Source organism: Siphateles boraxobius, unplaced genomic scaffold (assembly GCF_051911475.1).
Source record: "Siphateles boraxobius isolate OS27281-9 unplaced genomic scaffold, OSU_SipBor_1 11, whole genome shotgun sequence".
Classification (NCBI taxonomy): Eukaryota; Metazoa; Chordata; class Actinopteri; order Cypriniformes; family Leuciscidae; genus Siphateles; species Siphateles boraxobius.
In genome coordinates, this window is record NW_027508711.1 from 15,076,937 (window position 1) to 15,089,200 (window position 12,264).

Genomic DNA, 12,264 nt, shown 5'->3' on the forward strand with positions numbered 1-12,264 from the left:
TCCGACTCACTCAGGTCCTGTTAGCACCGTATTTTTAAACTATGCTAGATAAAGTTAAAACATGGAGACTCAAATATTAAGCAAAAAAAATGGAAACTCATATATTGAAGTGGTGATGAAACATTTACTACCAAGTCAAATTGCGTTTGTTACCTTTTACAACCTTCCAAGGGCCTTAAATTTGGTAGATTTTTTTTTTACTACCGCGCGGACACTCTGTAACATTAGTTAATGCATTCACTAATATTAACAATGAGCAATAGATTTGTAACAGTATTTATTAATCTTGGTTATCATTAGTGAATAAAAATACAACTGTTCAATGTTAGTTCATATTAGCTCAGGTCTGTTAAATAATATCAACATATACAACTTGTTATTTTTCACATTTAATAATACAATATTAAAATCAAATTAAGATTAATGAATACTTTAGTTAATAAACTAACAAACAATGAAAAAACTTATATAATGAAGTTAACTAATTTTAACCAATGGAACTTTTCTGTAAAGTGTTACCCAAAAAAAATCTTAGGCCATACCCAGTCAGCACAGATGCAACACCACCACGGGCATGTAGCAGCATCACCTGAAGATCTTGCACCTGTGTTTAAAAACAAGAAAGAAAGTAAGATAGAAATTAGAATAATTACCTACATATGTTATTTGAAATTAAATGCTGAGTGAATTGTCTGAGAACACACACTAGACAAAGTACCTGCTGTTTTAGTCGCTTCATTTCTAGTGCACGTGGGTCAACATTGAGAACAGGCTTATTCTTGATTTTACGGGCACGGTCCGCATAACGCAATGTGTTGATGGTCTCCTCAATGTTGGAGTCTGCTGGACTGACACACGCAATCATCAAGGTGTGGCTGTTACCGCCGAGGGAGTCTGGGGAAAAGGTTTGAAAAGCATTTCATGACCAACTAGCCAAAAAATTATTAAATGTTGGAATGTTGCTAGATGTGAAATATAGACTGAATAGTGGCTAAATACACCCAACTGCTCCATGAACATAGAATAAGCAATCTACATCTCTCAGTTGGATAAAGAAAACCAGTGTCGCTAAAGAAGTTTTGAAGGATGACTATTGTAATGAAGGTAAAGATGATTACAGTGACATACAGGAGTCATACATTAGGCATGCGCGAGTCCATTATTATTGATGCGCAAACAAACCGTACATGTGCGCTCTCGGCTCACTGATCGCTATAACATAAGCGCTTGAAACAAGTCACAGCGCGCAGCTCTTCAGAGTCCGAATTGAACGGTTCAAAGCAAAAAGGAAAGACATATTGATGCGTAGTGTATTATACAGCATCTATCTATGCAATAGTTTATTGAGCCTTTTCTTTGAACCGTTTTAAATATAAGTTACTGTGCGCGTGAAGAACTATTGTGACCCTGGATCACAAAACCAGTCACAAGTCACACAGGTTATTTGTGGCAACAGCCAACTAAACATTGTATGGGTCAAAATTGATTTTTCTTTTATGCCAAAAATCATTAGGATATTAAGTAAAGATCACTTTCCATGTAGATATTTTGTAAATTTCCCCACCGTTAATATATAAAATATTTATTTTTGTGAGTGAATGCAGCAGAATCGCAAACATAAATGGACTAATTTAAAGGCGATTTTCTCAATGTTTCGATTTTTTTGCACCCTCAGATTCCAGAATTTCAAATAGTTGTATCTCGGCCAAATATTCTCATATCCTAACAAACCATACATCAACGGAAAGCTAATTTATTTTCATATGATGTATAAATCTCAATTTAAAAAAAAATACCAATGTGACTGGTTTTGAGGTCCAGGGTCACAATTATAGTGCTCTCTACTCCTGTGTTGTGATCTAACAGACACCTGGTAGAAAGTGATGAAGGTACAGCAACAAACTCCAGCAAGATAAAGTAATTTTATGCGAAACCATAACCTCTACAGATCAAGTATAATACTTGAAGAGTTTCATCATGTTGACTGTCGTAACCGAACGCGACGCACTGTTTGAATGCTGAATGAAGAATGACTGAAAGCCGCAGCGGAGGGAAAAGTTTACATGATCTTGAATTTAATGACTTTTATTTCTATCTCACATTATACTATAGAACGGCTTCAGAACACTTATAATATATAGCACGTAAACGTTATGGTGCTTTATAATGTTTTTGTGCCTTTTGCACTGGCTTTTTGCACCACCGGTGTGGTGAAGTGTTGGGTCCCAGCTTAGGACCCAAGCAATCCGATTGGTTCAAAGCCCGTTTTATGGGTAAATCGCTTTAGTGCCTAGTTACAAATCAGACAAAATAACTTCATTATAGAAGACCTTACGTTATAATGACTGATTAATGTCTTTTAACTTATGTTTCATATACTAGTATAGAACCGGCAAACGTCAGAAGGACTAGCCGAGGTAAGGCTGTTCCAGGTGGGGTACATGAGCGCTGAGTGCCTGGTGATCGTCTGGATCTCACAACTCTGAAAACGCTAATCAAATTTTTAAATAGGCGCTATCTTTATAAATAAACCACAGATTTGAGCTTTAAACAACTGCATTCTCGACTGAAAAACTCTTAAAATTACATTGTGACAATAACCGTAGTATTTTTAAATTTCGCACCCTTTCTCCTCTATTGACAACTTGATATTTTATATATTAGCCACAGAATATATACAATTGAATTACTATACAATAGCAGTCTGTCTTTCTGTAAAGCTGTGTGTACCTAACATGCGTCTTCTTCAGAGTCAAACAGTCAATGGCAACAATATACAGAATTTAAAGAGTCCAACTTTAAGGTATTGGCCACTGGCCTAGGTGGGTGTGGTGCAACAATTATCCAATCCTATACAAGCACTCAGGCCTTAAAAAAACAACAACAAAACCGTGAGACAGGTTGTGTCACACAAAACCGTGACTTCTGTGTACCGTTCCACCCCTAATATCTATCTATCTATCTATCTATCTATATATTAGGGGTAGAACGGTACACAGAAGTCACGGTTCGGATCATACCTCGGTTCAGACATCACGGTTCGGTACGAGTTCGGTACAATGGAGGGAAAAGCAAAACAAAAATGCAGAAGGCAATTATTTTTATTTTATTATTTTTTACACCCAGTTCTTGCGTCTAAATTAGTTGCTTACATTAACAAAATGAGCCAACAATAGCAGACATAAGCCCTTTAAATAAAAAATAAATGGCCATGTTTTATAAAAAGGTTCACAAAACTAAATAAAAATGTTTAGAAAATATGTAAGATAACGTTAATTTAGTTGTAGGTTACGTTCAGATATCCATTTTTTTCTAATGTCACAAGGAATAATCTGGTTTTCTGCTTTACACGATTCTTTAGTAGTGTGGTTTGGGTGTCCTAAAGTGTTAGTACAGTACTAAAGTACTAAAATAAACATTCACGAGTGTACCTTACTTCTCACCGCTGATTCCTGATGGTTTAGAGGACAATTACACCGAGTCGCACACTGTCGTTTCAAAGAATAGTACACCGGCGAGCGCAAAGTATAAAAGCCTCGTCCTTGAAAAAGGCTTGCGCTGCGGAGGCAGGCTAAAGTAAACAAACCCAGCAGGGCAACAGATTAGGTGTCCCTAAAGGACCCGCGTATCTAACAGTAGTTCCGCATGATGATACATACATAAAAACATATAGATATACACAGACATACATACACACACAAACATATAATAAAAAAAATAATAAAAAATAAAAATAAAAAAATAAAAAAAAGTAGCAACGTGTCTATAATTAACTTAGAACGTGAATTATAAAAAAAGCATAAATTATAGAAAGCATGAAAGGCCCAGTTCCTCATTAAGGCCATTTGGTTCTACTGTGTTAAGAGTGAAAATCCAGAAAGCCTCCCGTTGTAGTAGGGACTTCACTATGTCACCTCCTTGCTGGGAGGGTAGAATTTTTTCGAAAACCCAAAATTTTAATGACGCATTGAAACCATGATTAGCTTGTACATAAGGCCTCGCAATTCCAAGGTTCATATTTCTATTACGAATTGCTGCTTTGTGTTCTGCAATGCGTAGTTTGAGGGGGCGTTTAGTCTGACCTACGTACACCAACCCACATGGACATTTCAAAATAGAAAATCACGTGGGTGGTGTTACAATTAATGAAACAATTGATCTTGTATTTTTTACCTGACTGGGGATGGAAAAATTGCTTTGTATCATTTGAGTTAGAGCAATGGGTGCAGTGTACACATCTGTAAAAACCCAAGGGAGGAGCCGGTAACCACGTAGGTTTAGTGGAGGGCTCATGGTCGTGTGAATCGACCTGTCTCTCAGTGAGCGAGGGCGCTTAAAAGTAATACATGGCGATTCTGTGCATATAACTTTAAGAGCTGGGTCACTCTGCAAAATGTGCCAATGTTTCTTAATGGCATGTTTTATTTCTCTGCCAATATGGGAGAAATCTGTGGAGAAGCAGAGTCTTTGGACTGAGGCACGTTTGGTTTTAACTAGGAAATGTGCTAGTTGCGTCAGTCTGGCTCGTTCATAGGCTGCAGAGATATCACTTACAGCATATCCCCTGTTAATGAAGCGCTCTGTCATTTCTACTGCCCTGCGCTCAAACTCAGCATCACTACTTCAGTTCCTTCTAAGCCGTAAAAATTGGCCAATACATAGCAATATTTTCAATCAGTTGTTTGGGATGGTGGCTGTTCGCTCTGAGGAGGGTATTCCTACTAAGAGGTTTACGATAAATCGATGTCTCTGTATTTCTTGATGGCAACAAACTGCTTTTATTTTTGATCTTATCTTGCACATAGCAGCCGGATTTAGCATGTAACAACTCCGCCCTTTACTGCTCTTCCTTATTTTTTTTTATTTTTTTTTTTAAGCGGAGGTGTCACTAAAAACGCACAAGGGGATCTTTAGAATAAAAGCAATAATCATGAATATAACAACCTTCAAAAGTGATACATACCCCATGCTATCTTAAACAGATAAACATGCCCAAGAACAGGTGTATGGGAATTAATAAGGCACACGGCAATAAACTAATATTCAGGCAGCGCTGAACAACATTCAACAAAAGACGCATCAACCAGTTCAATTGACTGACGCGCTTAGCGCAGTATATTACAAAGGACTCAATTATCCAGTGCACCCTCACAATTTTCCCCTTTCAGCTGTCCCAGTCCACAAAATTAAACCAAAATAAAAAGTCCAGGCTGACTCAAGAGTACGCTCCAGACTTTCCAACCAGAAAGCAGTTTGTCCGTGAGAATAATCCACTGTTCGGACTTGACGGAAAAACGTAATCCACACAAAAAAAAGGAAAAAAGTAGAGCGCTGATCCAGTGGTATACCACTCCAAAAAAATACAAAAATAGGACTGATCTCACCAGATCCGGAGATCGTCGGGCAATGTTACTCACGCAGTTCAGAATTTTGAGTCAAGGCTCGTCCTCTTGTCGAAGACGCGCACGCGAGTAAACAATCCAGGTGAGTTCATAATTTTCTGTCCTTCTCGCTCGCATTAAAGCCGTGCCTTAACGTCTCGTTTGAAAAATACTATCAAAACCCTAAGGACACAAAGCTTTAACTATCTATAGCTGCAGCAAACAATGCTGGCGCCATGTCTTCAAAACCCTCTCTTTTTTTTTTTACTGATTCTCACCTGGTCCTTAAGTAAGCTTAGGCGCGCCTTAATAGAAATTAAGGGCGACTGAGGCCTTAAAGAGATATCCCCCCTTCTTACCAAAATACACAGTGGAAACTAAGTATACACAGGAATATTACACAGGAATACATACGAGTATCATTCATCATACATAAACATGAAGCATAACCAATGTAATGCATTCTAAACCACCACAAGAGCTTGTTTCAAAGGAACACTTAAATTAATGTGACGATGTCACAAGCATTCTACATAAAGCTAAAACAGCTCGCGTTAGCTACAAGTTATCGCGAGAACAGATTTAGATCAGGCATACTAATGGGGTCCTAAGCTGGGAACCAACACTTAAACACAACACCACCCTGGCTTAATTCACTGCCGGCTCCAACTTGGTCCCCTGCACAGCCGGCTCCACTCTGGCTTCCTGCACTGCCGGCGCCTCCCATGCTCCACGACCCAGGCCTGCCATTAGCATGTCCTGGTCCCCTGAACAGGCCTTTGTCTAGTATTGATTGCTGTAACCACTGTCTGGAAGCCCTGTCCATGTTCTTGTTCCTGTTTTAGTTTCGAGTTTTCATGCCTTGCCATGAATTTGTTTTGTTTAATCACCTTTTGGAAATAATGCTGCATTTGGGTTCACTTCAACTTGCCTTCAGTGGACTAATCACTACAATAACTGACCAGAGCAAGTACTTTTAAGTTGTAAACATTTTCTGCATTGACATTTTTGCAAAGTATGTTTGAAAAAAAGAACACTGGAGGTTTAACTATCTTGAATTTGTTTAAAAAACAACAACATGAAGTTGAAAAGTTATAACACTATAATACAAATGTTTTTGTGAATAAAAGGTTGGGGGGGGGGGGCTGCAGCATTGATTCAGAGAGGGGGGACTTTAACTCAAAAAGTGAACAGTGAACATCGATGCTCCCTGGTTTTCACAGTGCATTGTGGGACTTTTTAGGGAGCGATCGTTTCAGTGCCCTGGAAAGATTCTGAGATTAAGACAGCCCTTAAAAGGCAGACTCCCTGATCAGTGCCCTGACTACTGAACTAGGGAGCTGATTGAGACGACCCATTGTTAGCATGTTTGCAGGCTAGTTGCTAGGCTGTAGCTAGAAAGCTCTAGGAGTTAGACAGAATTTTACTCAGAATGATGTCAAAGTACTGGATTTAGTTTGTCTTAAATTCCTTAATGTTCACTCACTCGTTATATGGCAGGACTCTAAACTGCGACCATTTGAGAATTTTTGGAGTTGCATTTTTGCGAGTGCATGGTTACGCACTCAACTGGTGTCTGCCTACCTGCACTTCTAATCTGCCACAGTGCAGAGCAAAGCGAGCATTTTCAATTAATTCCTATGGAAGCATCCATAGGAATTAACTAAAAAGGCTCGCTCAGCACCAGTGAATTCGAATTAGCACCAAATCGGGGTGGCCATTCACGTGAATGGTGAGTTCATTATTATTAAAACAATGAAACAGTAAAATGACCAACTTAAATAGGTGCTTTCGATTTGAACCCAAATCTTCCGCCATCGGTCACATTTGATAGTTAAAAGATTAATCCTAGCCGAATTCGAGAAACATTAACAGTGGCATCCAAGATTCCAGGTGTAATGGCTCCGGTAAATCCCCCAAAAATAAGACAGTATCTTGGATATGGAGTGTTGTGTGCATGTTACTAGCTGTACATCAACAAACAGCATACCCTTTTCACTAACAAGTTGGATCAAGTTTGTACAATGCTCTTTAGAGTATTGTACAAACTTGATCCAATTTGTTAGTGAAAAGGGTATGATGTTATTTGATGTACAGCTGGTAACATGCACACAACACTCCATATTCAAGATAAAGTGTCTTATTTATGTTAGATATATAAATATAGGCCCACAATACAACATTACCGCTATATAACTCCCGCCCCTTTCGGGTTCCTAGCCTGGCCGTCTGTGATTGGTTAGTATTTTTAATGACGTTAAAAACTACAATCCGATTGGTTCAGCTACTAGAGCTGTCTCACGATTTGCCTAAGAATATTGACAATCAAAACATACGTTCGTGAAAATATATGATCTAACCAGAATTGCTAACAAATTTTATTTGACTACATATAATGACTTACTATCGTACATAAAAGCGTATACTCTATCGATGGAGATTGATCAACAACACGAAAAACGCGTTCGGCTCACCGTCTATGATCAATCGCACCAGTGCGACCAGTGGGAAGAATGAGTCTTGACCCCTATATATGGTGTAGTAAAAAAGTGATTGAATTAACAACTGACTTTATGGACTAAATGAATCTTACCCTGTAAGAGGCGTGTCAGTTTGGAGTCCCTGTATGGCACAAAGGTCCCCTTCTTGCTTTCATCACCGAGTGCACTGATCACATTCCCCAGAGACAGCAAACCACGGTTAATGCTGATTCCTGTGAGACAAATGTTATCAAGAATGTGTTTAAGGAATAGTTCTCCCAAAAGCTAAAATTCTGTCATTTACTCACCGTCATGTTATTCCAAACCCATGACTGACTTACATGGACCACAAAAGTAGAACTTTTGGAGAATATCCTGACCACACTTTAAATTAATGCAAAAGATTGAGGACTGGGGCAGTCAAGCTCAAAAAATAAAAATAAAATCACCACCAATAATGTATGCAAAAAAGTAGTCAGATGTGATTCCATTGCATTTTTGTAACATTTCCTGAGTTATTTTGCCCATTTAGGTAATCTTTAAGCTATTGAGGTTGAACTTATTTGGCTTGCTGTCCACAGTGGAGGATCGAGAAAACGGCTTCAACCCAAGCTCTGATATAACCATAGGGATTACTAGTGCTTGTAATATAAGTAGGGGTGGCAAGATACTTATATTAAATGTTAGTGGAGATGGGGAGATCCAGAAACCCCTAATCCCGAAGCAAGGTGAATGCTGCTATAAGCTTCAACAGCCCGTCATCCATTATTCCTCAGTTATCTGCAGAATTATTGAAAAATAATGCACACCTGAAGTGGTAATGCGACCACGATGTGAAACTGCTGAAATTTACTTATCAATAATTCAACAGACCAGAGTCATTATTTCACTTATGAAAAATCTTGAGTTTTGGTAACCATGGTATACGTTTTATTTCAAGACATTGGTCAGGTTTTATCCTTAAAACGCTTTTGAGTGAAACTAATTTCTTACGCATCTCACTGTGACGGCTGCACACTGACCACACATGGAAACATCTATATCGCAAACAGTCTGATTTAAGTGTAAAAATTTGTTGAATGATAAATAATTTGTTTAAATTCTGCTACCTAGCATATCATTCATCTACCTGTTGTAAACCTCAGATAGGAAACATTAGCCTGAACTTTGAGTACAGGAATGTACCATCGTTGGTTGAACACCAGGAAGTTGGGAGTAAGGTGGCCGAGTTGCTCCAATTAAATTGGATTTCATGCATCACAAACTAAACTTGATGCCAAAGATAACTAAAGTATATTTGTGAAACGTTTCTTATTGAGCTGATGGTAATGTGTTAAATGTTGTATGTGTGTTCATCTCTCCCCATGGTCAAGTTTGAAAAGATCAGAGAAGAGAAACTACAGGTAACTTTTGTACTCTTGCAAAACCAAAAAAAGGATTCTAACTTTAACACACCTGATAGGCCATTGCGATCACAACTGAAATGTCAACTGAAATGTCTGTGATTGGCTACAAAGCTCAATGCTGCAAAAACACATTGTAAATAGAAACCTTCAAACATGTCAGCGTTTCAAGCAGGCTATCAGCAGAAACGGGTACTGAAGAATTGCAGGTATAGTCACATTAAATGATCAAAAAAATCTTTGACGGGATAGAGATTCATTATGGCGGCCGCCAAAATATTTTCAATGGAGGAAAAACCATGGTATTAATAGTAGAGCCTGACAAATTTATCGGTCTGCCGATTTTATAGGCCGATATGGGCCTGTTGCAGATATATTGGTGTTAGCCCATTCTGCCCATTATGCTAATGCGCAGTTAAAGTTTATTTTTCAATATTATTCATTAATTTTAGATGGTCACATTTGTAAAAAAGTGTTTCCTGCATAAACCTGCCTCTGTTGGATTGGCAGTAGCTTGCTTGCCCTACACAGTTACCTTGTTTATTTTCTTAATTCAAGTTATATACATTTTGTTGAGTTTTAAATTTATTTATAATAAGTGAAGTAAAGTTTACTATTCAGTACTGATGTCAGACTCATTTTGGATAAAGTTTGTTAAATTGTTAAATACCCTGCTTCCATTAAATATCTTTGTCACATCATAAGCGTTTGATCACCACATTTAAGTGATCATTGCAAAAAAAAAGTTATGAATACATATTGTTTATGTATATACTGTATTCTATGTACAGTACCATGTTTCTATCGTGATTTACCACATTGATAGCATTAATGTGAAGTGTCAATATTAATGAAGTGATAAACTGACAAAAAAATGATTGTCTTATAATAGGTAACATGGAAAAACAGGTTTGCTTTAGTGCAGAATAGTGGTGAAAATCAAGTCTGTCAAAATGAAACTGAGTCAATAAGTGGTCTTCTACTGCCCTCTGCTGGCCATTATACTCAGGGCTCCAGACTAACTTTTTTCACCTCCGTCCTGGAACCGTCCTGAAAACGATTTGAACCGTCCTAAAGTGAATGTCAACCGTCCCAAAATAAACGTTGATGTTTCTGTACTTTGTTATTATCATCTATAGTTGTTAGTCACATAATAAAAACACCATTAAAATGTTTATGATATATATTATTATATTTATTAAGCTCCATTCAAAGTAGTTATCTGTAAATGGGTAAAAAAAACAGATTTAATAAAAAATAAAATGAGTTAAATACTTTTTTTTATGCACACAGAACAAATCTCTTTTTTTCTTTTCTTTTTTTTTACATATATGAAAATTAAGATAAAAACACATACAGCTCAAAATGTTTTTGAGTTGGTTGGATTAAAAAATAACAAATAAATACTGGTGACTACATATCACAAAAATATCATCATTCTTTATTCTTTCAAGCAGCAGACATATTTATTTGTATGAATTAAATATAATGAATCATTATTAAAGCTATTAACGAGCAGTGAATGCTTTTCTCTTTTTCTTTTGTTGCTTGATCAATATTAAAGGGTTAGTTCACCCAAAAATGAAAATTCTGTCAGTATTTACTCACCCTCATGTTGTTCCAACCCCGTAAGACCTTCGTTCATCTTCGGAACACGAATTAAGATATTTTTGATGAAATCTGAGAGCTGGATCACTCCTCCATAGGCTACTTCAGGGATTGAACTTGCCGGCCTCGAAAAGTTATTAAAGACATCGTTAAAATAGTCCAAGTGACTACAGTGGCTCAATTTTAAGTTTATCAAACGACGAGAACACTTTTTGTGCGCAAAAAAAACAAAAATAACGACTGTATTTCAACTATTCATGTCCTTCTCTGTGGGCCTCGAGTCAGTTCACTAGTGTAATAGCGTACGCTTCTGTTGTTGTACGTCATACGCATCACCCACATGACCAGCGTTGGCAAATAGTGAGCCTACGTGTGACGTACCTCTACGCTATTACACTAGTTTAACTGACTAGAGGCCCAAAGAGAAGGAAATGAATAGTTGAAATAAAGTCGTTATTTATGTTTGTTTTTCCGCACAAAAAGTATTCTCGTATTCTAGTATTCTCACAAAAATTCTAACTAACCCCCTGAGGTCACGTGGACTACTTTGATAATGTCTTTATTGCCTTTCTGGACAAGGACAGTATACCGTACATAGATTTTCAATGGAGGGACAGAAAACTCTCGGACTAAATCTAAAATATCTTAAACTGTGTTCCGAAGATGAACGGAGGTCTCACGGGCTTGGAACGACATGAGGGTGAGTCATTAATGACATCATTTTCATTTTTGGGTGAACTAACCCTTTAAGGACACAGACCGCATTAGGTTTATTAGCCGCTGTCACTTTAAAACATCGAATCATGTCCAATGACATGCGGATCCAATCGCACTGATGCACCAGCACATCCGATACACTCAAAACTGTTTAAGACATAACCAACATAGTTTACGTGAAAACTCTCCAAAACGGAAATTTCAACATAATGTTGTGTGTATTTGTCCATTCAGACACCAAAGAGAGCTCAATTCAGTACTCGCGCGCTGTATAGGTGTCTATGTGCATGGCTGCACGCTTCGGGTCGGCTGTGTGCGCGCAGAAAACCGTACCAAATAAAGCTCTTTTTTTTTTTGAGAATCTATATTTTTTTCTTTTTTAGAGATTTAGGCTATATATCTGCTCTACTCATTCTCCCAGACGTTTAAATTTTTTAACGTTTTATGAGACATGCAGCGCATGTCAACCCTTGTGTGCCGCTGGGTAGATCAGCACGTTACAGTAAATGTGCGCATCTACCACAAACGCAGGACATCAGTTCTGACTGGATCACTTCCCAAATCGTCACACTTACATTTTTTTAGTTTTTTTCGTTGATGAAAATGTCAATAGATTTGTCATGTTTTTTGTCATTAAAAGCTAGTTTTTATTTAGTTTTCGTCTCGTTTTTGTCT

General features: G+C 37.6%; 1 protein-coding gene across 1 annotated transcript in view; it reads right to left on the bottom strand.

Moving 5' to 3' along the window:
* The window catches only part of kif4 (kinesin family member 4), a 151,113-nt gene that overhangs the window by 90,706 nt on the left and 48,143 nt on the right, over nt 1–12,264 (bottom strand). The window contains exons 8-10 of the mRNA XM_077197295.1: nt 7,975–8,094; nt 719–894; nt 543–604 (exon numbers count right to left, since the gene is read on the bottom strand). Of these exons, the coding sequence (XP_077053410.1) occupies nt 543–604; nt 719–894; nt 7,975–8,094 (358 nt within the window). The remainder of the gene's footprint in view (nt 1–542; nt 605–718; nt 895–7,974; nt 8,095–12,264) is intronic.